Source organism: Pipistrellus hanaki (assembly GCF_964339955.1).
Source record: "Pipistrellus hanaki genome assembly, chromosome: 15".
In the NCBI taxonomy this organism is placed as follows: Eukaryota; Metazoa; Chordata; class Mammalia; order Chiroptera; family Vespertilionidae; genus Pipistrellus; species Pipistrellus hanaki.
The window spans coordinates 12681541-12707758 of NC_140517.1; the positions used below are offsets into that span (position 1 = coordinate 12681541).

The window sequence follows — 26218 nt, forward strand, 5'->3', positions numbered from 1 at the left end:
AGCTGGCGGTAGGGTGTACATGGCGGTAAAAAGAACCCAGCAGAGGGGATCCATGCTGGTGCCGGCAGCTGGGTTCAGAGTTACTTTTAGGTTAGAAATGATTGTGAAATTCCAGTCTGAGGAGTGGAAAGCCAGGATGTCAGAGTCCCTCTGTCGTTTGCTGATTCTTCGCCACCTGTCACTTTCCCTTCTCCCCAGCTATTGTGTGAAATCAGGGAGTGAAGGTGAAATCGACTTACGGATGGAAGCCATAGGCTTGTCTCCTAATGATGCGGCTCCTCTAAGCTCAGCCTTAAGATTTCTCGCGGCTTGAATAACCAGCTCCTCAGTCTAGAATCCCTATCGATTTTCCAACATCATACAGGGACATGGTACAAAAAAGTGGAAGAATGCATTGAATTTGCTTTTAGGCTCACTCAGTTTTTCATTCATAGGTCTGAAGACTACGAAAGTGAGAAGAAACCAATGGAGAGAGGGAGACAGGAGAGAGTGGGGCAGGAGTTTGCAGAGAGTTTGTTGTCCTTTGTCGGTGGTTCGTGCAGAACCTTAGGGATGAGTTGAGCTTCTTGGTGAAGAAGCTGTATGTAGGAACTTTATGGCTAATTTTCTTGTATGCATTTCAGTTATTTTGCATAGGAGTACGGTATATGCGAATGTGCATGAATGCGTGTGCATGTGTGTTTGGTGAAGGACCGGAGGCCTTCCATTTGTCTATGTCCATCATCGGCTGTGAGTGTTGGCCAGTGTTGATCAGAATCTGTGTTTTAACAAGCTCGCCCCAACCCAAACCAGTGATTTCTTTACATGTAAAAGTTTCAAACTTCTTAGGAGTTTTCATGCCCTTCCCCGCCCCCCCCCTTTTCCTCTTTGTCTTGCTTTGATGAAAACATATCACATTTATCGACTCACTTTCCTTGGCATTCGTGACTTCTGAAGATTTAAAAGAGGTGTAATCTCGGAGACTTATAGAACCCCAAGGTCTCTGGTGAGCTCTAAATAGCTCCTCAGCCGTGTCTGCAGACAGCCTGGCCCAGAAAGGAAAGAAAAATAAACGCAGGCCGGCGTGATTCTGCTGGGAGTCCTGGAAGGTCAAGGGCTATAGGGAAGCACAGCTAACCGTGAAGGAGGGAAGGGAGCCGAGCCTCCGGGCACCGGGCCATTCTCTCAGCGACGGTTGGTCACCAAGGACTCCTTCAGTTAAGATGACTCAAGGCTACTTGATTTGGAAGTGCAGTTATTTGGAGATGTCAGCAGGAAGCTCAATCGAACACCTTTTACAGTTTCCATTAGGCCTTCCACTCAGCAGCTTTCACCTAAAGTGGCTCTTACAGCCTCTGTGATTGCCGGGGAAGGGAATGAGGAAAGGAAAAGCGTAAATCGCTTGTTCATTCAGTGATAGCTAAGACACAGTCCCAGCTCCCAAGGAGCTAACGGCACTCTCTTCCGAGCAGTTGGTTTCTATGGAATAGGATTGAGTCTACAGACAAGAGCCCTACTGCATTCTCAGAGCAGCTATTGAAAAGTAACCGTGGAGATTAGTTATATATTCCTTTATATGCTAATTAACTAAGTTTTCACTAATTGAAATACACATTATACATTACCAGAGACCCGATGCACGGAATTCGTGCAAGGGGCTCGGCCCCCGCAGCCACAGCAGCAGATAGAAACATCAATGAGAGACAGTCATTGATTGGCTGCCTCCTACATGCCCCACACTGGGGATCAAGCCCGCAACCCTGGCATGTGCCTTAGGTCAGTGCTCAGCCACTGAGCCGGCTGGACTTAACTGGATTTTTTAAGGAACATATATGATAACTTCTGTCTTTACACTGTCACTATTAGCCCATTTACGTTTCTTGTGATTCTTGCTTTTTTTTTTTTTTTTTGGTGGTTGTTTTGTTAATCCTCACCTGACGATATTTTTCCATTGTTTCTTGTGATTTTTTACATTTTTAGAGTTGTTTTCATGCTCTTGCCTTGTGTTCTTTGTTTCACATCTCTAGACTAACTTTTCACATTAAGTCTGTGTTTGGCCTGCCTTCTCTCTGTCTTGATGACGTGAAAGTTTCTTTGGCTCGCTAATTATTTGATAATGGAGTGTAAAATTCTGCATCTAATGATGTAAAGAGAACACGAGTTGTCTACAATAAAATCCTTGTCTGAAGGTTTTCTGTTTGGCTTTCCTCTGAATTTTATAGCATGTCTCTGTGCTAGGTTTACTTAGCGAGCTTACAGTATGGTCTTTGTTGGTACAATTTTTAAAAAAAAAAATGACAAAAATGTTAAATGATACTAGTAAAAACCTAGAGTAGGATATAATGTGAATAATTGTTATTTTGCAAAGGAGAGGGGGAGATTAGGACCATGTTGGTTTTGTTCTTTAGTTGTGTGTGTTTTTAATTTTACCTTAAAATTTTTGCCTTTAAAAAAGCTTTATTTTAAATTAAATTATACCATTTTGTGTACATTTAGAAAAGAATAATGAATTGAGGAGTTACTTCTTCCTTTTTCCATTTACTTTTTTTTTTTTTTTTTGCAAGGGTACAGGAGTAGTGGTGCTGAATCCTCAAACATTCTGTCAGAGGTGCCTTGCCTTATTCATCTTTGTATCCCCAGTAGGGCCAAATTAGTTCCTTGCTGCACGTAGCAGCGGTTCAATAAATATTTGTTGAGGTGAAAGAGTCTTGTGTTTCTGCTCCTGGTTAGCCAGAACTTCAGGGTGGGTCTTGCTACTGGTTTACATTCCTTGGCACCCCAGCTCTTGAGAAGCGATAGTTTCAGGGGCACAGGATGTAGGAAGACTTTCTATCAGGACTGCCTTGTGCTTTCCAAGGCTTAGCCTAACTGCCAAGAACATGGTGGGTTCCCACTGCCTGCTCAGTGTCTCCTGCTTCATCTGTTTTTTTCCTTCATGATTGGTATTTCCATATGGTACTCTTTTCATAGACTACTAGAGGCCCAGTGCACGAAATTTGGGAGGGGGGGGGGTGTCCCTCAGCTCAGCCTGCGCCCTCTCCCAGTCGGACATCCCTCTTGAAATCCAGGATTCCTCGCTCCTTATCGCTCTCTTGCTCACTCCTTACCACTAGGCTCGCTGCTCCCGCCACCACTGGTGTGTTCTCCAGCCATGAGCCTGGCTTCTGGCTAAGCGGCCGCTCCCCCAAGGGGAGCGCACTGACCACCAGGGGGCAACTCCTGCGTTGACCTTCTGCCCTGGTGGTCAGTGTGCATCATAGTGACCGGTCGATCTGCCGTAATGATCACTTAGGCTTTTATTATATAGATTCTATTCAAACTTGTGCAACTTTTAAGGTATAAGTTGGAATTAGAGATAAGTTGCCACGTTACTACATCTTGTTCGGAAAAAGAATTGTAAAGTTTATGTACCTGAACTCTACTAGAAAAGAATGTTACCCTCTAAGAACTGTGATATCTCACCCATGGTTAGTTGTTCCAATTCCCAAGTGATTGTTGAATCTTAAAAATGTATCTCATAAAGGACATTCGGACCACAGAAATGTCCCTGTAAGATGAGCACCGATCATCTAGGGCCATGCCATAACTGTATACTAGTAAGGCCTTTAACTAGAGCGAGGTAGGGCGATCAGCAAGAATTTAGGCTGAGGCTATTACCTAATGTATACTTGAGAGTCAATATCTTCTGTGGAAATTGACATTTATTTGTATTAAAAAGATATATTGTTGTGTAACAAACCATCACAAACTTAGGGCTTAAAACAACACCATTTATTAGCTCATAGTTCTGTAGGCCAGATGTCTGGCACTGTATGGCCGGCTGGATTGTCTACTCAGGGTCTTACAAGGCCAAACAAAATCAAGGTGATGGCAGGGCTGCATGCTTATCTGGAAACTCTAGGGAAGAATTTGCTTCAAAGCTCATATAGGTCATTGGCTGAATTCAGTTACTTGTGGTTGTAGGACTAAGGTCCCATGTCCTATTGGCTGTCATTCAGGGCCTCTCTCAGCTCCTTAAGGGCACCCACATTTCATGTGTACCCCCCAATCTTCAAGCCAGCAAGAGAGTGTCAGATCTCCCTAACACTTCAAATTTGTCTGATTTTCTCTTCTGCCATACACACCTGCCACCTGCCAGAGAAGGCACTCTGCCTTTAAGAGGTCATGCCAATTAGATGAGTGTTGCCTGGATGATCTCCCTTTCTTGAAGTCAACTCTGCCATATAAGCTTAACGTAAGCAAGTGTGTGGCATTTCATCATTTTCACTAGGGCTGCCCTTCCGTTTACTAATGTAACTTTTAATTTATTTTTATTTTGTGCTCAAGTTTAATTTTTCATAGACTAGATACTTACTAGTATATAATACCATACTGAATGTAAATAGTAAAAGTAACTTTAATTCTAGATTCCAAAACAAAATTTGAGCATTCTTTACAGTTAAGCCCAGCATGCAGCCTGGAATTTTAGATTAGATGAATGTAATAAAAAAACAATTTAAATTCTTTATTGTTTAAAGTATTGCATATGTCTTCTTCTCCCCCACCCCCCAATTGACCTCTCCCTAGCCACTCCCACCCCCAGCTCATGCTCTCAATCCCCCTACTTTCTGTGTCCATTGATTTTGTTTATATGCATGCATATAAGCCCTTCTTGATCTCTTCTCCCTCCCTCCTACCCTCCCTTGCTTTCCTTCTAAGTTTTGACAGTCTGTTCAATGCTTCTGTGACTCTGGATCTAATGAGTGAGATCATGTTAGGTGAGTGCCATTTTATTGTGTATTCTTTCTTAAGATGAAAATTTTAGCCCCATAAAGCTGCCACCTTTGAGAAGACTGCTCTGTACTCCAGGTTGGGCAAAAGTCAATCATTTGTCTTTCTGTAATGGAGAACGGACTTGGCAGCAGTTTTATTTTTACCTTTCCTGTCATTTCTGAGGCTGGCAGCTAGAGGTAGGGTGTGGAACGGAGCCGTAAATTACCCCTGGAATAACTAGAATGGTCCCATTTTAACTCAAAATTGCGCCTTTCCCTTTTCATCTCTCCTTTTTATCCCCCCTCCTTTTCCTTCTCCTCCTCTTCTTCCTCCTCCTCCTTTTCCTTCTCCTTCTCCTTCTCCTTCTAATCCACATTTGAATGAGAAGTCAGAACTGGGAGTAGGCTTGCTTATTTATTTATTTTTAAATATATATATTTTATTTATTTTTTATAGAGGGGAAGGGAGAGGGATAGAGAGTTAGAAACATCGATGAGAGAGAATCATCGACCAGCTGCCTCCTGCACACCCCCCACTAGGGATGTGCCCACAACCAAGGTACATGCCCTTGACCGGAATCGAACCCGGGACCCTTCAGTCTGCAGGCCGACGCTCTATCCACTGAGCCAAACCGGTTTCGGCAGGTTTGCTTATTGATGCCTCTCTGAATGGTGGAAACCGTTTCTTTTCCCATCACCGCTTCCCATTTCTTCGCCATGCTTCTATTTTAAGTACCTGTTTTTTACTGGTTCTGTCTTGCTGGAAACTGGCCCAACCTCACTCCGTTTTGTTTCCATGCTGCTATTAAAAGACAGTGCCCAGTTACGAGGCCTCAGTGGAGGATGGGAGCCACCCTCTTGGGTCTAGTCATCCAGCATTCAGGCAAGTACCCCTGCTTTGGAATGTGAGAAGAGTTTTATTAGGCAATTTTAACATATACATCTTTTTTTTTTTTTTTTTTTTTTTTTTTTAAGTGGAGGAAAACACACTGTTTTTTGTTATAACCTGAAACTTCTCTTTTGCTGAGCTCGAAGGCTAACATGGCTGAACTGAGGTCAAAAAAACTCTCTTTCCTGTCCTGGGCCTCATTTCCCAAGATAGAAAAATGTGCTTGTCGCTGGGTGTCTGGTCAACCATGAATTCTTTTTTTTTTTTACACAGTGGATTTTTATTTGATTTTTTATTGACTTCAGAGAGGAAGGGAGAGGGAGAGAAACATAAATGATGAGAGAGAATCATTGCTCAGCTGCCTCCTGCATGCTCCCTACTGGGGATGTGCCCTTGACCGGAATAGAACCTGAGACCCTTCAGTCTGTAGGCTGACGCTCTGTCCACTGAGCCAAACCAGCTAGGGCCGACCATGAATTCTTGACATTTGGGAGAGATGTGTCCCCAGTCTCTGAAGAATCCTTACATTTATTAAGTGTTTCTAGAGTCACCACCAAATTTTGAATTTCACTTTTTAACTTAGCCAAGAATGTTGTGTCTGGCTTGTAAGCCATCACTTTTCTGGGCTCTTCGTCTTCACTTACATTACCCATGGTAGGGCTGGCTTCCTTTTTAAAAAATAAACAAAGAAAATTTGTTTGTTGAATTACTCCTCATAAAGTATTGCATATGTGCCAGTGGTCAGCCAGGCTGCCTGTGGATGACAATGCCAGGCTGTCATCCAGGCTCACTGGCTAGCAGGTGGCTCCCTCCCACACATCAGCAGAGAAGGGTGTGTGATACAAATCTGTGTCTGGGCAAAATTATAAATCACTGCATTTCCACTAAGATGTAAGCTCCTGCGGTCAGGGGCTGTTTCTATTTTGTTGCTAGACCTAGATTTAGGGCCTCGTGCTCAGAAAACAATGATAGAATGGAATTCAGAGGCCTTTATGAAGGACAACACAAGAGGTCCCAGGTACCCCAGGCTGTTGCTGTCAGGGTCAGCTGAGGACCAGGAGCCAACCCTGTGAATGTCAAAGCTTGAGGACCCAGGAGCCAACCCTGTGAATGTCAAAGCTTGCATGTCAAGGGACAGCCCAGAGCCCGGTCCTGGGGACCTTACCTGCATCGGATCCACCTTCAGGAGCTCGGAGAGAGGCTCCTAGGACCTTGGCCTTGATTGGCGGTCCTGAGGGAGGCCTCAGTTTCTGGGGGAGGAACTTAAGGAAAGATACGGCAGCATTGAGAAGGGCATGCTGCAAAGAGAGCCGATTGTCTGAAACCATTTGTGGGGTTTCGCTGTTCCACCTTCTCCTGTCTGCCCTAAGGTGGCATAACTCCCCCCCCCCCCCCCTTCTCCTTCCCTCCCCAGCTCCCCAAACGGGGGAGATCAGGCCAAGGTTGAAGTCACCGGCAGAGCTGAAGCCAGGCTGCCTGTGGTGGAGCCCCGCTCATCCCCACCCCATCGCCCCGCATTTGTCCTGATGCTATTTTGGCTTATGGTGTGCGGTTTCCGCATCCGGGCCAGCTTTTCATCATGACCCAGTCCCCACGTTTAAGGGCTGAGCGAGTCCTCCAAGAGAGGAAACTGCTGAAGAGAAGATTTTCCTCAAACATTGAGAGGCCTGCTCTTCCTTCTGAGAGTCTCATTTTCAAGGTAGTTTCAAGAGGAAAAAGAGGAAGCTCCAGATTTAGGGCAAAGGAAGAGTGTGTGTGTGTGTGAGTGTGTGTGTGTGTGTGTGTGTGTGTGTGTGTGTGTGTGTGTATACGGGTATGTGTTTGGTGAGGGGAACCGGGGTGGCACTGGGCCACTGGCAGGGAGGCGGCAGTTCATGCAAAGTGGTCCCAGCTGCCCCTGGTTTATGGGCTAATCCCGGCTCTGCTCCAGCCTGTCATTCAGGGTAAGCTGCTATCATTAGCGGTTAAACATTTCTGAAAGTATTCTCTCTTCATTCTGACCGCATGCCCTTTCGGGGAAGGGAGGGAGGAGCCAGGAGAGTAACGGAACCCACCCTGTTGTCATGCCCAGATGCTCGGCCCAGGCACAAGGGGCCTGGCAACTGGTCGTAATCATGGGCTTGTCAGAGCCCGTGTGTGTGTGTGTGTGTGTGTGTGTGTGTGTGTGTGTGTGTGTGTGTGTGTGATGGGACTGATGTTGCATTTTCCATGCTGCCCACACGGCAGGCTGCTCCTTGAGGGACACAGCCCTCCGCTGTGGGCTGGGAGGACCAAATCAGAGAGGCTTTTTTGTCCTTTTAAGGGGATTCTTGGCTGAAATAAACCTTCCATTAACCAACTTTATCTCTCTAAAGTTCTCAACACATAGACACACATTCTCCAGTGGCTAAAGCCTGCATTTCCCTTTGGAACTTGTCTGCACCCGTCCTGCTTTCGATGAGGAGTTGTGGTAAAATGCTCAGCACCAACATTTCTTCCCATGAAGTGGGGACTTTGAAATATTTTTCTTGACTGAGGTGTGGTTGACAGCCTTTGATTTATGAAATTAGCTCAGGGAAAAATAAGACGGAAAAAGAGAGTCCAAATTAAATCTGTATTTCCATAGCTCAGTTGTGCCCTCTCTACCCGTTTTTAACCGCCAAGCAGTCTTTAGGTAAGAAGGACTCCAGGGTTGGCTAGGCTTCTGGGTGTTTTCCTCGGTTGTGTGGGCCCAAGCAAAACCTTCCTTTTTTTTTTTCTTTTTTAAAAACTGTGTTTTCTTCCTTGTTCAAAAGGATACAGTAAGTTCCATGAAGAAAGCTAGAAAATTTTAGAAAAACACAAAAGGAAGAGCGAAAGGCATCCATATCTTCAACACCCAAAGATAATCAGTTGACACATTCATTGGCTTATGTCCATCTTGTTGGAGAGATTTGTCTCTTGTGCTACAGAAGGTAGTCAGTGCAGACCCTTCTTATTCTCCTAGGAACCTCCTAGTTAGCTGTGCTGCAGGCGTGTCCCACCCCACGGGGCTGAGTCTGACCAGCAGAGGTGTTCTGGTGGGCACAGCAGCTTTCTGTCAGGGCCCTTCACCTCACCATTGGCTGAGTGACGAGTGATAGAACCCCCAGGGAGGGATTCAGCTAAAGTCCTCTCACCCCAGGCAGCAACTTGAAGGCTGTTGACCTTCAAGTACCTGAATATGAGTGTTTTCTCAGTTGCTAACTTTCTGCTGGACTTTTCTGTGTCCGTCTTCTTATCTGAAAAATGGGTATTATAATAGTCAGCTACCTCTAGGGTTGCCATGTTCAATGAGATAATGTTTGTAAAGTGTGCAGCACCCCACAGGTACCTGGAATATGCTGTAGCTCAATGCATAATATATATATATATACTTCCATAGTCATCGTTAGTACTTTTTCTGTTGATAGTGTCCTTTCTGCCCCCTGTCACGTGGGCTAGATTGTTCTCTGGACTGTTGTTCCTCTGCCCGGAGAGGGTGGTCTTTTCCTCACTGGATACTGTTTAAGTCATCTCACTGTTGTAAAGTATTATATAATGACTAAGTAATAGGATAATCTCCTTTGATAAAACTGCTGAACTGAAGGGCAAGGAGACATTTTCACTGAGCGAATGAAGTCAGGCTACGACAGGCACGTGAGAACACATACTGCCTGCCGCCGTGTGTCCTCTGACGATGTCAGACAGGTTCTCTGCTGTTAGATCCCCCGTTTTCCTTGTGATGCAGATCCCTTTCTGCGTTGTATCTTTTCCTTGGATGGACTGTGGAGTCTTGTTTTCTAGATAAAACATGTCAGCATACGCACTGGCTAAGATGTCTAATGTTCCTTGACTTCTGTTCCGAAAGGAAGTGTCTTTTTAACTCCAGAGAAAACGGATTTGGATATGTTTTTGGGCTCTGCTTAACAGGAGAAATGTGTCATCGGTACCCTGTCCAGCGGTCTAGTGATTTCTTGTTTATTTCTTACATTGGAGCCCAATGAAAATAATGTGATGGTCACCGGATATTTTGCCAGTTATTTCAGATGTGGGAGCCATTCACTCTGGATTTGTTTACTTCCAAGTGGAAAAGTTTACCCAAAGTTGCCTCTGGGCTTTTACCAAGAAGGAAGCTTACCTGGGTCTCTCTGTTTGAAGCCAGCATCTGTTGAGTCAAAGACTGCAGGGGCTATTGAAGGTCTTACTTCCAATAAATAGCGGGAGAGGGAATACGGTGACTTAGGTGGGATACCTTCTTTCTCCCCCCTCCCCCCCCAAGTAACTTACCTCTGTCTGCTTTCTACTTTGAATCCCCAGGACTCACAGACATTCAAGTGGTTCAGCCAGAACAACCACAGCAACCGACGAGCGAAGTCCTGGTACCAACAACCGGCACCGTCAAGTTCAGCCCATCAAGAACCCAAGCCACAGTGGCTTGGCCAATGGCACAGGTGAGTGACAGCCCAGAATGCCAACCCGGACTGATTCAGTGGCTCTCACCTGTTCTCACGTGGAGTCGGGAGTCTGTCTATGTCACAATGTGGGGTGGGTGAGAGAAGACTCCAATCCCAAGATAAATTTGAATCCATCCATCTTCCCATTGACCTGTCTTTCTTTAATCTCTGGAATATTCTGTATAGGTAAGGTTAGTCTCCATAGGACTCTTCTAAAATATTTCTTTTCACAGAAATAAAAAATACTGATTTTTTGTATTCATTTTTTTTTTTACCAACATTGGATTTCATTGGGAGAGGATATCTTACTTATACATGACACATTTTTTTTCTGTCCTTAATTTAAGGAAATGATCAGACTTAGGGAGAAAGGAAACAGTATTGTTGCTAGGAGCTGAGTTAGAGAAAATGGCAGCACTGTTGACGGTTGGGAGGCCGACAAGGGCCAAAGCAACAATGCTCCTGGGGTGTGGGGAGAGAGCAGATGGGGAGGCATTCTGTGGCTGTTCAGTGAGAGTTTGTGCCACTGGAGACTAAGTCCTTCCACATCCACACAGACCGTCTCTGCACTTGGCTCTGTTTCCTTGTCGGTGGGAAGGGAAGGGAAGGGAAGGGCAGGGCCTATTTCAGAACAGTTCACTTTCTGCCATGCTTTCCTTCTGCCTCATCAGTGTTGGATTCAAATGAGAAAAGGGAAAAAAAAAAAAAAATTACAACACTTGGTTTTTTCTAAGCGTCTTGAAAATTGTCAGAGTTTTAATGACTGCTGGTCCCTTGGTCATTTGTCTTAACTTGGGGCAGTTGGGGAGGGACATGTGGCTGTTGCTTTGATAAACTATAGATGTTTAAATTGGTAAGTGGCACCTGCAGTAATTTGTTAGGTGCTTGTGATGACATGAAGGACAGACGACAGGAGGTCCGGCGCATGAGCGTTGTCATGGCCCTTTGTGTGACAGGCTTGAGTAGGAGACATCGACTTGGGTTACTTTTTCATGACTCAGTTCTCTGGCTAAGTACCCCTCCCCAACCCCTCCCCATGGCTCATGGTGCTCAGTTGTACGGTTGTCTGCCATGGCCTGTGGGTGGAGTGGCCCGTGTCCTGCACGGCTCACTGCATGTGTGGGGGCCTGACTTTCCCTCTGGGGTTGGGGACCTGCCTGAAGGAATTGAGTTAACTAGCTTGCCCTGAGCCAGGAGGACAAGGATGAGCTCAGCCCGCCTGGCGCTCCCGTGCCAACCCCGTGTCCGAGTCCTGGAACCATCCAGTCATAGTGTGGATGTTCCCGTCTGCGTGAAGGGGATGGCAAGGCAGTGGCCGTGGGCCGTGTTGCAGAAAATTGTGTACGTCTCTGTGAGCACCAGCGTGCATGCTTCCCTTAGAAAAACGAGTCGCCGGTGGGGGTGGGCCGGGGAAACTGGCTCCTGGGAACCCGTTGATTCCTGGAGGTGTTGGCCGTGATTCCAACCGCTTTGTTCTCCGGGGGGACCCTGGTTTCCCTTAGCCACCTCTGCTTCTCCCACGAAAACGCTTGGTGAATGGGCTTTATGTGGGGATGGCCTTTGAGTCAGTCTTGATGTTTAAACAGGGCTGCATTTCCCTGACATTTACTTCTAGGCGCCTCTGCATCTTGCCCTTATCTCCAGGGATATTCCGTTTCAGCAGACGAGGCAGGGGCCAATATCCGTAACCCGCTGGAAATGTTTCGTGGCGCCGCATCTGCATTCCCAAACCGTTCCCAGAACCCTCTGCGGAGGACAGTTACAGCCTTTCAGGGATTTCTGCCCGTTTAAATAGGCAGGGCTTGGCTTCTGCCTCAGCACCTCTCTCCTCTCTGCTGTGATGACAGCTCACCTTTGCCTTCCAGCCAGCCTTGACTCTGCAGGCTCTTTAATGTGTGTCCAAGGGGTACAGAAAGACCTCCCCTTCCCTCCGGGGAGCAGGCAGAAGGCCCCCCTGCTTGGCAGCACAGGAGCAGGAGGGTTTTTGAGGATAGGAACGCTCCATCCATCAACACGCTGCTCTTTGAACCGAGAGGAGCGGTTCCAAAGCGGTGGTGGTCGGGAGCCGCGCCGCCAGGAAATGTTTCCACAGACATCTGAGGTTTCTTCGGCGAGCCCTTCTGGCTGGGCCCTGCCGCTATGCATGAAAAGGACATTTTGGGGCAAAAAAAAGGAGCTGAGTTCCAGGTGGTATTTTTGTGTTGTCACAACTGTGAAGTAACCATTAAAAAAAAAAAAAAAATGAAAGTGACTGGCAGCCTGTCTGTATAAATATATAATATTCCTAAGTTTTAGAAGTGATGGAATTGAGAAATAGACTAATGTATAGCACTTCGTTGAGACTCCTGTGAAGTGATTTATTCTTTTCTTCTTTTATTGAAAACCTTATTAAAAAAAAAAATACATCTCTCACTCCTCTCTTGTGATTTCCATGCACATAGGTGTGGGGGTCACACGGGCTGCGCTCAGATTCTGATCCCTCATGTGTGGTATCTGTATAGAGCCCAGGGACTTTCAGGGCCTTAGTTTTTTCATTAATAAAATCAGGACGAAATACATATATCTCATAGAGTTGTTATAGAAACAAATTATATAATATATGTAGAGTGTCTGGTATGGCGCCTGGGATGCAATAAGCTGTCAATCAACATTAGTTTTTATCTTCATGAATAATTTCATATGGCTATAGTTATGCAGCATGGATAGATTTACTTTCATTCCCTCCCCTCTTTTTTCCCCCCCAATATATGCTTCTATGTATTTGTGCTCTTTTTGTTTACCCCTTTTTAGTGGCCTCATCCTATTTCACAGTTAATACACCCTAGTTCAGGGGTCCTCAAACTTTTTAAAGTGGGGGCCAGATTACGGTCCCTCAGAGAGCTGGAGGGCCGGACTATATGAACTACTAATTCCTACTGTAACACCTCAGCTGCGCTCACTGCCCAAAAAACCTGGCGGGCCGGATCAGACTCCTCTGCGGGCCGCATGTGGCCCGCGGGCCGTAGTTTGAAGACCCCTGCCTAGTTCCTTTAACCACTCCTCAATCCTAGTGTATTTCCCCATTGTAAAACCAAATCCTGATGTAGACATCTTTGCACACAGCTTTGTTTCTTCTAGAATGAAGTTCTTGAATCAAAGGATATGGATTTTTAAAATGAGATGAATGCATATTATCAGATTGCCTTCCGAAAGGTTTGAAGCCATCATATATCACACTGCAGTGTAAAATTTCCCTCGAGTGGTATGCGAGGTTTATTTTTTCCTACAACCTTGTAAACGTTGGTTTATCTGTTTGCTCAGAAGTATTTTTTACAAAAATATATTTTATTGATTTTGTACAGAGAGGAAGGGAGAGAGATAGAGAGCTAGAGAGAAACATCAACCAGCTGCCTCCTGCACACCCCCTACCGGGGATGTGCCCACAACCAATATACATGGCCTTGACTGGAATCGAACCTGGGACCTTTCAGTCCACAGACCGACTCTCTACCGCTGAGCCAAACCGGTTTCGGCTGTTTGCTCAGAAGTATTAAAGTGCTCCCTCATTGTTTAACCTTCTTGCATTTCTTGTTATCAGTTGCTTGACTGGTTCTTTTCTATTTGTGTGACTTTTTCATAGTGTTTGATTATCCTTTGGAGATTTGGAAGTTTATTTATATATCCTTGATTCAAGTTTCTTTTTACAAATTGTGATAAAATATGTTTAACATAAAATTTACCATTTAAACTATTTTTGAGTGTACAGTTCAGTGGCACTAAGTTCATTCACATTGTTATGCAGCTACATCACTATTTATTTCCAGAACTTTTTCGTCATTCCAGATTGAAACTCTGTACCCTTTTAAACAATAACATTCTCTTCTCCTCCCATCTGCATCCTCAGCCAACCTCCATTCTACTTTACGTCTCTATGAATTTGCTTATTTCCGGTGCCCATAATGTAAGTGGAGTGATTTGTCCTTTTGTCTATGGCGTATTTCACTTAGCATAATGTTTTCAAGATTCATCCATGTTGTAGCGTGTATCAGAGTGGTTTCATTTTATTTATCCATTCACCTGTTGGTGGACATTTGGGTGGTGTCTACCTCTTGGCTGTTGTGAGCAGCGTTGCTGTGACATGGGGGTACAGAATCTGTTGGAGGCCAGGCTTTCAGTCCTTTTGGCTGTACAGGTATGAAGAGAGTTGATGGGCCATATGGTAATTCTCTGTTTAACTTTTTGAGGAGCCCTCAAACTGTTTTCCAGAGCAGCTATACCATTTTACATCCCACCTCCCCAATATTTGTCCCCCCCCCCCTTTTTTTTATTTTTTATAATAGCCATCCTAAAGGGTGTAAAGTATCTAGGTACAAGTTTTATGTTATACTTATGGTGATAAGTTTCCCCCTATATCATTCATTGCTTTGTCTTTTATCTCATTTTTTGTGGCTTTTGTAGAAAACGTTAAAAATTTAAAAAATAATTATGTATGAGTGTTTAAAAAAAATATTTTCAAGTTTACTTTTTGCCTTAGAAGTGAAAAGATTCTCTCTTGTCTATTGAGGGAATAAATGCTTTATTCTTTTTTACCCTTTTTTCATGATGTTATGTTAAAAAAGAACTATCCCACTGGAATTTATAGTGGTATATCTGTATCTGTACATATATAAGTATAATGAGGATGGGTTAAATTAATTTTTCTCTATATCAGTGGCCTATTTTCCTATAAACATTAATTAAATGGTTTTCTTTCCTCATTGTGGTTTTTCCAAGTACATTATCACTTACCACATTCTTATATGCAGTGAGAATTCATTTCTGGACTCTTTACACATTCCACTTGCTTTATTTCCAGTTTGGAGCCAGTGTCATGTGATTTTGATTATTGACGTGTTATTGTATGTTTTTCTAATGTCTGGAAGAGCTGGTTTTGCCTTATTATTTTTTCTCCGTGATATTCTTTGACAGGAATACATTTTCAAAACAAATTCAGACTTTGAATTCGTAGAAGCGTGGTGGAATAGAAATGGAAATGGCACGAATCTATATATTGGCCAGGAAGGATTAAACGTTCCCATTAGGTAACATGGAATGGTGTTGTTCATTCTTAAGCTTTTATTCCATCAAATTGTTTTGATTGATTCTAGTTTTGGTTGCTCTTGTGAAGAGCGGAGTTGTATTGGAGGTGCATTTCTTGTATTCACAGGTGAGAAATATTGACTGCTTTATTGTGGAGCAAATGTTACAAGCTGATCTTAAGTTTAAAAAGCTTTCCTTGTTGGCAAGCACCTTCCTCTTGCCCAAGTTGGGGTGCCGGAAAGACTGCTGTGTCCTACGCACCTACAGATTTTGGAACACACAGCGAGTTGGCAGCGTGTCTAGGATTAAGAAAAAAGAACTTCCAATTCCTGATCTCTTTTGGACTAACCGTGACTAGCATAATAGAGTCTTAGCCCTGAATGAATATTTGATTCATGAAGTTAGAATGTTTAACCAACACCACAGAGGGAACCTTGTGAAATACCCAGCATTGCACAAACCAGAGGCCTTTCAACTGCTGTTTACCTGTTTACCCCATTTACCCTCTCATCTCGGTACCCAGCTTTTCTTCCTAAAGGAAAGTCATCTAAGTCTTTTCATTTCTCTTCCCTCACCCCCTTCCATTGTTTTTGCTGGGTCTGAGTTTTGCTTCAGCTATTTGTTGACTGCACGGTACCACTCTGAACGGTACCTCTGCGAGCCTCAGTTTTGTCTTCAGTTAAATGGGAATAACAGCATCTTCTCCATGAGGCTTCATTAGGAAGACAAATGAGGTAATGAGAGTGAACTTGCTAAAAGCAACACAGGATCCTGGACTGGATCTTGGAATAGTAAAAGGACATTTGTGGAAAGGCTGACAAAATCCAAATAAAGTCTGGAGTTTTGTGAATAGTAACGGACTGATGTTATTATTATTTTTTTTAACTTTAACAAATGTGCTGTGGTTAAATAAGTTCGTAATTAAGGGAAACTGGGTGAAGGGCATACTGTCTTTGTAGCTTTTCTCTAAATCTACAGATTATTCGAAATTTTAAAACTAAAAAAGAACCTCCTTTATAAATGGCAATGTTACACAAATGTGAGATGGTTTTATTTCAAATATCATTTGCTAGATGGTTAGGTTTATTGAACGAGTACTTATTGAGCAACTATCCACTGAATGCCACTTTGATAAGCACCATGGGCAATGTAAAGAAGCAGGAAAGTCGGCATCTACCTGATAATCTGTTTCAGGACAAGAACCTGAAAAGATACCATCACCAAGTGCCAACCAACACAGCAGGTGTCGCAGGGACTGTGTGGCTTAGTTGAGATCACAGGTGATGTGGGTCCTGCAAAGGGGATCAGTTTGGGCTGACGTGGTGTGTGTGTGTGTGTGTTTGGGGGGGGGTTGGGGAGGGTTTTCGGGGAAGAAAGCCGAGCTGAGCAAAGATGTGAAAGAAAGAATTTAAGAAGTACAAACCGGAAGTCATGAAAAACGAAGGAAAATGAATTTTCCTCCATTCTCGAGAAGGGTGCTGTCTTTTGGGAAACGTACTTTGGATACACTCAGGAATTAGGGTTACTAAGGGAGTATTGGCTATATTGAATAGAGCTAGAATGTAAAATACAGCGATTCTCTAAGGCCTGATGAAATTGTAAGTCTGTGTCTTTGACAGTCCACATCATGGCTTGTTAGGTGACTCCAGGCCACTAACTTAATTGTCTGAACTTGAGTTTTTTTCTGACTATAAGGGGTAGATTTGCCTCTGAGGTTCTTTCAAGCTCTCACGTTCATGGACACAGAAAGTTTGTCTTTGCTAGAATATCCGACTTTCATATTCTAATCTAAACTTGAGGGGCAGCACAAAACTCTTAAACAGATGAGCTACTCCAGAGAGAGAAAGGCAGACTTACCTACGTTTGCAGCCGCATGAACCGCAGTGATGATTGGAGGGTCTTTCCCATGAGCTGTCATGGGGCTCTGCCTTTGTTCTTTTCCTGGTCAGTAGTTTCATAATCGTTATTTTAATAGGCAGTATGTGTAGATTATGATACTTTAAAACAGGGGTCTTCAAACTACGGCCCGCGGCCCACATGCGGCCCGCAGAGGAGTCTGATCCTGCCCGCCAGGTTTTTTGGGCAGTGAGCGCAGCTGAGGTGTTACAGTAGGAATTAGTAGTTCATATAGTCCGGCTCTCCAGCTCTCTGAGGGACCGTGATCTGGCCCCCACTTTAAAAAGTTTGAGGACCCCTGCTTTAAAAGTATAAAAGCTTAAACTGTGTAAAGAAAGTCTCCTTCCCATTCTAGTCCTCCAGCCTCTAACTCCCTCTCCAGAAGCAGTCACTATTGTGATTCTCACCGAGATATTTTTTAATATACAAGCATGTGCATATATATTCCTTAGTAATACATATGTTGTGTGCACTTTTCCACTTAATAATTACCTGAAAAGTTTTTCTATAGACCTCCAAGCCAACTTGAGCTTTGCCCGTTCCCTCTTCTGCTAACCACAGCCAAAGATTTTAGTTTTAGTAAGAACAATAATTACAATGGATTGAAATATTTTAAATATGTTTAAATCTAAGAATTCATAGTGATTTTTTAAACAAAACAAAAAAATCCTTTTTTTTTTGTTTTTTCCCCCAATTTATTTTTAACATTTTTATTTTTCAATTACAGTTTACATTGAATATTATTTTTGTATTAGCTTCAGGTTGTACAGCCTACTGGCTAGACAATCATATACTCTACAGCGTGTTGCCCTCAGTGTTTGCAGTCCAAATGTCACTTCCATTTTTGGAGGATGTGAGGAAATCCATTCATTATTCTGAAAACTGGTTAAATAAAAAGGAAAGACTCAAGCATTTTTTCTGCCTTTTCTTTACAATCTGAACCTCAAGAAAGCCAAATAGTTGGTAAGGCAAATTTTCTCTTTATAGAAATGGTAGAATTTGCATATTAGTGTTTTGCAGTCTAACCAATTAATGAAATTAGGCAATAATCATCAGTGGCTGCTAACATTACAACAGAGAGACGATCAGACATCATGTGTCTCTTATACACAAACAGTAAACGTGCATAGAAGCAAAGAATGCTAGAATGAACTCATCACCCAGCTTCAGATGTTAATTATTCATGACAACTTTAATTTTATCTACCACCTCTCTTCATCATACCTACCTTCATTTCCCCCCATCTTTTAATGATTGTATTTATATTTTTTGTATTGTTCAATTGTGCTCCAGAGAGGTTCTAGCAATTTCTACTTTTACCAGCAGTATGTGAAAATGCATTTTTAAAAATATATATTTTTATTGATTTCAGAGAGGAAAGGAGAGGGAGAGTCATAAACATCAATAATGAGAGAGAATTACTGATCGGCTGTCTCCTGCATGCCTCCTACTAGGGATTGAGCACGCAACCCAGGCATGTGCCCTTGACCTGAATCGAACTTGGGACCCTTCAGTCCGCAGGCCAGTGCTCTATCCACCGAGCCAAACTAGCTAGGGCAAAAATGCATTTTTAAAAATACTCTGATAAGTGTGTGGTTAAATATTTTTACTCTTGTCAATCTAAGGTTAAAAAATGGTATTTCATTATAGTCTTCAATTACATTTCTTCACAATTGAGATTTAGCATCTTTTCAGGTATTTAAGGGTAATTTGTATTTCCTTAACTATGAAGTATCTCTGATTTGTAGAGGTTCTTTTCATATCAAAGAACTTAGCCATTGGTCTATAATTTGAGTTGATAATATTTCCTAGTTGTTATTTTTCTTTTGCTTTTAATTTTGCTTATGGTGTTTTTCCCCCAGTTAGATTTTTAAAACATTTTAATTGTCAGTCTTTTGTGACTTCTGTCTTTTGTGTAATATTTAAAAAATCCTTTTCACTGTGAGATTATAAAAATATTATCCTCTGTTGTTTTTTTAGTTCCTCTGTAGTTTCATTTGTGTGTGTGTGTGTGTGTGTGTGTGTGTGTGTCAAAATCTCTGATCCATCTGGAATTTATTTTAATGTAAGGAGCAGAAAGGAGTGAAATTCAGTTTTTGTTCAGTATTTCCACTTGTCACAGCACTGTTAATTGAACAGCCTGTCTTTTCTGCAGTAATTTAAAATGCCACAGTTGACATATAATAAATTCCAATGTGTATTTAATTGTGTCTGAACTTTCTTAATTGTTCAATTGACACCTGCCTATTCATATAACAGTGCCACATTGTTTTAAGTGTTGTAGCTTTATTATAGATATTAATACTTTAGAGAATGACCCCTCACCCCATTACATATACACATAAAACTTAGTCTTTAGAATTTTCATAGTTATTCTTCTGTATTTAGTTTTCCTTATAATTTTTAGAATGAATTTATTTAGTGCTTCGAAATGTCATGATGGTTTTTTTCTATTGGAAATGAGTAAAATGTATAGATTTGCATAAAGAGACTTGCCATCTGTTGTGTTTTACTAACTTAGCTGAGATGGAACAGTAACATAAATTCTTGCATGTTTGTTGGGGAAACATCAGCTGCACAAGATGTAGTTATTTATTAAATAACTAATTCAGCCCGTGTGCCAGACCATATATCATTTCCTAGGGAGAAAGCAAACAGATTAATCGTAGTTGGTTCCTAGGCTCTTATTCATTTGTCAAGGTCTAGCTTGGCATCACATTATGCGAACAAACTTCAGTTTCAGCTGACCTCCAGTCTCAGTCAGCCAATAGTGTCATGTGGTTGCTTCAGCATTATTACAGTCTTCTGTGGCGTTAGAGGATGTCCAGACAGGGCAAGTGGGGTGTAATGATTGAGTGGTTCAGGTTCTGGAAGCAGACAGCAGGGGTGCCCTGTGACCTTGGCAGGCTATTTAATCTCTTCCTGCCTCATCGGTGATGAGAGAGAATCACTGACCGGCTGCCTCCTGCATGCTCCCTACTAGGGATTGAGCTCGCAACCCAGGCATGTGCCCTTGACTGGAATCGAACTTGGGACCCTTTGGTCCGCAGGCCAATGCTCTATCCACTGAGCCAAACTAGCTAAATATACTAAATTTTAATACTAGGTAGAGCATGTAACGTGAGGAGCTATTAACTGTACCTGACTCATGGGATTGTGTGAGTCTTAACTGAGAGAATTCAAAATGCTTTTGCACTTTGCCTGTGAATGTTACCTAATATCATTTATATTGGAAATCTGACTTCGCTGGTCTGATGGCATCTGATTTATTATGTTCGGTTCCCGATATCATCACTTAGGAGAGGAAGTGGGAAAAGGTCTCTATAGAGAAGCCAGGTGGTAAGAAGAGGGTGGCCTAGAAACGTTAAAGGGATAGTAGGCCTTTTTACTGGAAAAAGGAAGGTGATTGAGAAACAGTGTCAGATACGTACTTCATATCGCCTGGGGTTGGGGACTGAAACCAGCTAATGAACTTCAGCTTACCCTGAGAAAAAACTTTCTGGCAGGGACATGTTCAGCAACAGAAAGACTGCAGTGAGCTGCCTGTCAGGAGAAACACCTGAGAAGAGGCTGGGTAGCCATTTGTTAAAGAAACTGCAAAAAGAATTTCTGAATTAGGGAAAGGAAGAATTTCTGAATTCTGAAAAAGGCAAACAACTAAGGCATTTTCCTAGAAAATTCCAGTATAAACGCACACAGGCGCAGTCTCACATGTAGAAAGTCCTCTGCGTATGACTGACTCGTTTTCAAAGAATTAAGATTCTTCAAAACCTTTTTGATCCTTGTTTGAGTGAGAGTGCCCTGGGTCCTGAGAAATGAAGATACGGAGAAACAAGGAGACTCAGGAGCAGCTTGTGTCACTCTGTCTCCTTGTCTCTTGTTACCTTGGAGACAAGTCCTGTACCTTAGGAGCGCCATCCTTTCTGTCTAGAATATTAATCCTTTTTTTTTAAAAAATATATTTTATTGATTTTTTACAGAAAGGGAGAGAGATAGAGAGCTAGAAACGTCGATGAGAAAGAAACATCGACCAGTTGCCTCTTGCACACCCCTACTGGGGACGTGCCCACAACCAAGGTACATGCCCTTGACCGGAATTGAACCCGGGACCTTTCAGTCCGCAGCCCGACGCTCTACCACTGAGCCAAACCGGTTTCGGCTAGAATATTAATCCTTGCTCCCTACTTTGAGTGTGACTCTTTAAAAGAACAAGCACATTATTATATGTTTTCCGCCTCTTGCTGTGTGTGGAGCTTTCTGAAGGAAGGCAGACAAATGACAAGTTTAAACAAAAGTGCATGACCCTATAAACTCGGCCTGGCTCCATTTAGCACCCATCCACTTCCCCGTTCTCTTTATTTTTCCTGCTATTCTTTTATTTCTGTAAGTGTAACCATGGTATGTTAGAAAAATCTAATAAACTTCTATAAGAGGTAGTATTTAATAGCCTATTTATTTCAGACCCATCTTCCAATTTTCTTCTGGCAGACCATTACTGACTTGCCTTAATTTCCTAAGTTATGATCTGTAACATTTAAAAAATATATATTTTATTAATTTTCCACAGAGAGAAAGGGAGAGGGATAGAGAGCTAGAAACACCGAAGAGAGAGAAACATCGGCCAGCTGTCTCCTGCACACCCCTTACCAGGGATGTGCCCACAACCAAGGTGCATGCCCTTGACCGGAATCGAACCTGGGACCTTTCAGTCCGCAGACCGACGCTGTATCCACTGAGACAAACGGGTTTCAGCAGATCTGTAACATTTTTTGATGTCACTGGACACATGCATGGTCCCATTGTGGATTCTGTGTTACCACATTAAGGGGAAAACCTCTAAAATATGATTTCTGAATTTTTAGTGAACGAAGAATCTGCTGGAGCCACTGATCCCGAAGAACCTTCTGTCGTTGGTGTGACATCCCCACCTGCTGCAGCATCGAGTGTTACCCCGAACCCCGCTGCAGGGTCTGTCCCTGCTCCGGCCACGCCAGCCGAAGGAGAGGAGCCCAGCACGTCGGGCACACAGCAGGCCCTCCCGGCTGTCCCGGCCCCCGATGCCCTGCCTGCTGGGTGAGTAGCCCTCTGTCCCACAGCAGCGCTTTCCAACCCTCCAAAGACTGAGGCCCCTTCACCGGGGCCGAAACAACAAGGTGATTTATTACCTCGTGGCTGGGAGTCTCTGTGCGGCCGCTGTGCTTCGGACTGAGGGAGGTGTGGAAGAACTGCTTACTCTACGTAAATCTTAAAGAGAACCTAAATCAACCGGGGCAGGATCAATGCTGCCTTATGCTGTGACTGGAAATGAACAGCTTGGTCCCAAGAATGTGGCTTTTATAGAACAAGGAGTTTATTTTGCCTTCCAAAACCATCGAACGGTATTCGCCTAGAAAACAGCTTTTCTCTTCACTTCTATCTTAACGGCCTGTGGAGGGCTTTAGGCTCGGAACATTACTGTGTGTTATTCCCGTAACCGGTGCAGATATTAACGTGGGCTACTAGTATCCTTGCCGTCTTTAGTTCAGAATTAAATCTTGATGGTAAAGACCTTGAATGCTTAAGAAGATGGCCCTAGTAAGCCAAAAGGAAGTTCAAAGTTTAGTCATATAGTGAGTGGAGATAAAAGCAGAGACTTAAAATCAAATAGGTCTAGGTTTGAATCCTCCCTTGACCCTCTTTGGCATTGTCTGAGTGGCTTACTGTCCTGGTGAGGGGGAGATAATAATCATGCATATCTCCCTAGGAAGTTAAGAGTCTCAAATAAGATGGCGTAAGGGAAGCACTTTACCCAGTGGTGGGCATTGCACCCGGTGAATGATATTTTTGAAGAACCATGCATAAGTTTTGAACTGGGAAATGAAGCCTTATCTTAGGGCTACCAGTCATAGCAGGGCCAGTCTGTCTGTGGTCCCCCTGTCCATCCTGGTTATCAGTCTGGCTCTGTGGACAGCAGTGTCCATGTCGCCACAGTCACCGTGGTCTGGCTGCTGCTGCTGCTGCTGCTGCTGGTGGTGGGTCCTCTGAGCCCTGTAACTCATAAGGAAAAGGGGAAGGGGAGGGTCTCTTGCTTGGTGCATAATATGCTGTATTGTTCTTAAGCTACTTTAGAAAACCCCGTTGTTAAAACGACGATCCTAAATCTGCAGCATATGCAATTTTTTTTTTTTTTTTTTTTTTACCACATACGTATTGTATCCTTACCATTTGGCGCACTGCCTAACTCATATTTCATCATAAAGTGTGCTGAGCAAATGAAAAGTACTGCAAATAGCTCTTAATACCTCAAGCCTGGAGTGAATCGGGGGTATTGAGAAGTGGCTCTGAAAAGTTGTGTTGTTTTTTTTTTTGGGTGAAGTTTTTGATTTCATGAAAAGATTAATAACCAATTGCCGTGTCCAATTCCTCCCTACTGAGATTTCTTTTCTCTTTTGTATGTGGTAAGCACTACTCGAAAGACCTTCATTTTTGGTTTACAGTTTCAAATCTGTATATAATTTGGGGGGAACAGAGCAGAATCATTCTGGCAGAAAGGAGAGAAAATGGCGCCGCCCGTGTCCCCTGTGAGCTGTTTGTTTTCTTTCCGCTGAGCAAATGCCTGGAAGGCCGGCTGAGCTCCTGTGTCAGTCACAGGCAATTAGGGCTAATGGCTCAACGTGTCTTTATGTAGGGCGTGTGTGAGGGTTACTGTTCCCCGGGATTGGGCTCTTCCTGTTTCCAGGCAGCTGGAAAACTCCAGGCTCTGAAAACGCTCTTTATTCTAAGCTTGGCCGATGGAGCGGCCCCGGGAGGCGGTTCTCCTCCCTTACCCTGCCAGAGCTGCTGCACTCCCCTGAGGCCCACTTTGGACGGCATCTTAGGGCGTTTGGAACGTGACGAGGCCTGTGCGATGGTCCGGGGAGGCCGCTGCCCGCTCTAACACGTGTGCCGGGCCACCGAAGGGTGTTGGGACCCCGTTTGCCATCCTAAGGCGCCCATCCCTGAGACACGGGGGAGCCTGGGTCCTGAGCTGCCTCTCCGGAGGCTGCCACCAGCGCTGCTGAGCGCCGGGCAGTGAGCATGGCAGGCTTTCTATTCCCTGCTCCATGCAAGCCAGAGACCCTTGCCGTCCGGAGACCTGCCATCCCCACCAGGGAACATCGCCCCATTTCCAAGTTTAGGAGATCCAGACGAGATGGACTATTCCTGTATTCGTGGTACCATGGCTTCAGGAGTCAGAGGACCAATTTGAACCTTTTTAAATACAACCCTGAGCCTGGCACTTCACCACTTAGAATGCTGCATTGGCGTCCTATTGTCCTACGGTGGTGATATTCAAAACTACTTTCATAGTGGTGTGTGTGTGTGTGTTTTTTAAATGGAATTAATATATTCATTTTACTGGTTTTAGAGAGACAGGAAGGGAGAGAGAGAGAGAAACATCGATTTGATGTTCTGCTTACTAGAACATATGCATTCATTGGTTGATTCTTGTATTCGCCCTGACCAGGGATCTAACCCCCAGTGTTGGTGTATCTGAACAAAACACTCCCACCAAATGAGCCACCTGGCCAGGGAAGAATTTCTAAAAGATGCAATACCTGACTATTTAGTCAGGGGCACTGCCCTCTTTTCTCTTAGATTGTCATTAAAAAATGACAACAGCCAACACAACAAGAGCTATCTGGTGTGAACGAATCAAAATTATACTTCTATTCTGTTCAGTCAGATTGGCAAAAATATTTTTTTGGTGTGCCGCAGAGTTTTATGTGTGCCATGAGATGGGAAGGGTTGAACATTGCTGCCTTGAGGGATAAATTCTCAAATCCTTATAAAGCCTGGCACGCAGCACCCCTCCCACCCTGAGGCCCGCCCTGGAAGACACTCTGCATTGCTCTCCAAGCTTCAGCCGTAACCTATGTCAGTTTGACAAATGGGCCGCTCTTCCTCTGCATTTGGGATCCTCTGCCATGCAGGTTGCTGTTTTCAAAACCTTCCTCACTACTTGGTCATCAATTCCTCTCCATTTCCAGGTCTCAGCACCATTTTCAGAACCAGCCCTTCCTCTGGGAGTTCTCCCTTGACCCCTGATCAACAAGATCAAACGGCCCCAAGTACAGTAACTCTGCTCACACGTATAATTGCTCGTTTCACGTCCCTCTGCCCTGCTGGGCTGTAAACACCACGATGTCCAGGAGCCCAGCACAAAGTAATGAGTAAATTTAAATGCCTTCTTCTCCACCCCGCTCCAACTGGGTGAATGTTTTCTGCTTCTTCGATACCTCAAATGAATAGCAACTTGGACAGGAGTCTTGCATTTTCTTCCCAAGAACGAGAGCTCAAGGCATCCATCATTCTCTGGGTTGGCTGGCTTTGGGTTTACTAGTAACTGTGCGTCTCTCACAGGGTCAGGATGCTCTTCCCTGCTCACTAGGGGTCCTCACGCACTGACAGGTGCTGTGGAGTGTCTCCTCTCTACCAAGGCATTCCTGAGTCACACTAGAGCATCTTTTCAAGGTACCCAGACTTTGTCTCGTTCCAACTTTACCTTCTCGACTTTAGTCTCCCCTACTGAGCGATCGAGCAAGAGATCCCTAGGGCTTATTTTCCCGGTTGTTTCATTGCCTTTCTGAAACTTGCAGCAGATAAGACTGTTTATAACCCTAGCTGATTTGACTCAGTGGATAGAACGTTGGCCTGCGGACTGAAGGGTCCTAGGTTCGATTCCGGTCAAGGGTACTTGCCTAGGTTGCATTCTTAATAACCAGCCGCTGCCATTGGCTTTCATTCCAAACTCACATTTGGCGCCAGCCGAAGATTCTTGCCCAAGGAGTTTAGACAGTGCTTTCCAGACTTTCCGTGAAGAACCAGTCCTTTCTTCCTGGCTTCTTCTTGTTGTATTTATTTTTTCAATCTGTTACAAATCCTTACTTTTGTTCCCTATTCAGTGAGACAAATCTACTGATCACATGTTTCGATGTAGCAATATCAAGTTGATGCTCAGAAACTTCTGCATTTTACTGGTGGCTAACCGTTTGAGCCATGGACCACTCTTTGGGTAGTACCATTTTAAAGGATTATACTGGGAGAATCTGTGCCTCTTGCTGAATATGGTTTATCGATAATTTTTTTTTTACTTATAAGCTTAGTTAATAACCAGTTGTCTGCAGGAGGCAGACAATCATTGATTCTCTCTCATCATTGATGTTTCTCTCTCTCTCTCCTTCTCCTTTCCT

General features: G+C 43.8%; 1 protein-coding gene across 1 annotated transcript in view; it reads left to right on the forward strand.

Moving 5' to 3' along the window:
• WWP2 (WW domain containing E3 ubiquitin protein ligase 2) overlaps positions 1-26218 on the forward strand; it is a 117190-nt gene that overhangs the window by 57435 nt on the left and 33537 nt on the right. Inside the window, exons 7-8 of the mRNA XM_084861021.1 lie at positions 9916-10049; positions 21869-22079. Of these exons, the coding sequence (XP_084717147.1) occupies positions 9916-10049; positions 21869-22079 (345 nt within the window). The remainder of the gene's footprint in view (positions 1-9915; positions 10050-21868; positions 22080-26218) is intronic.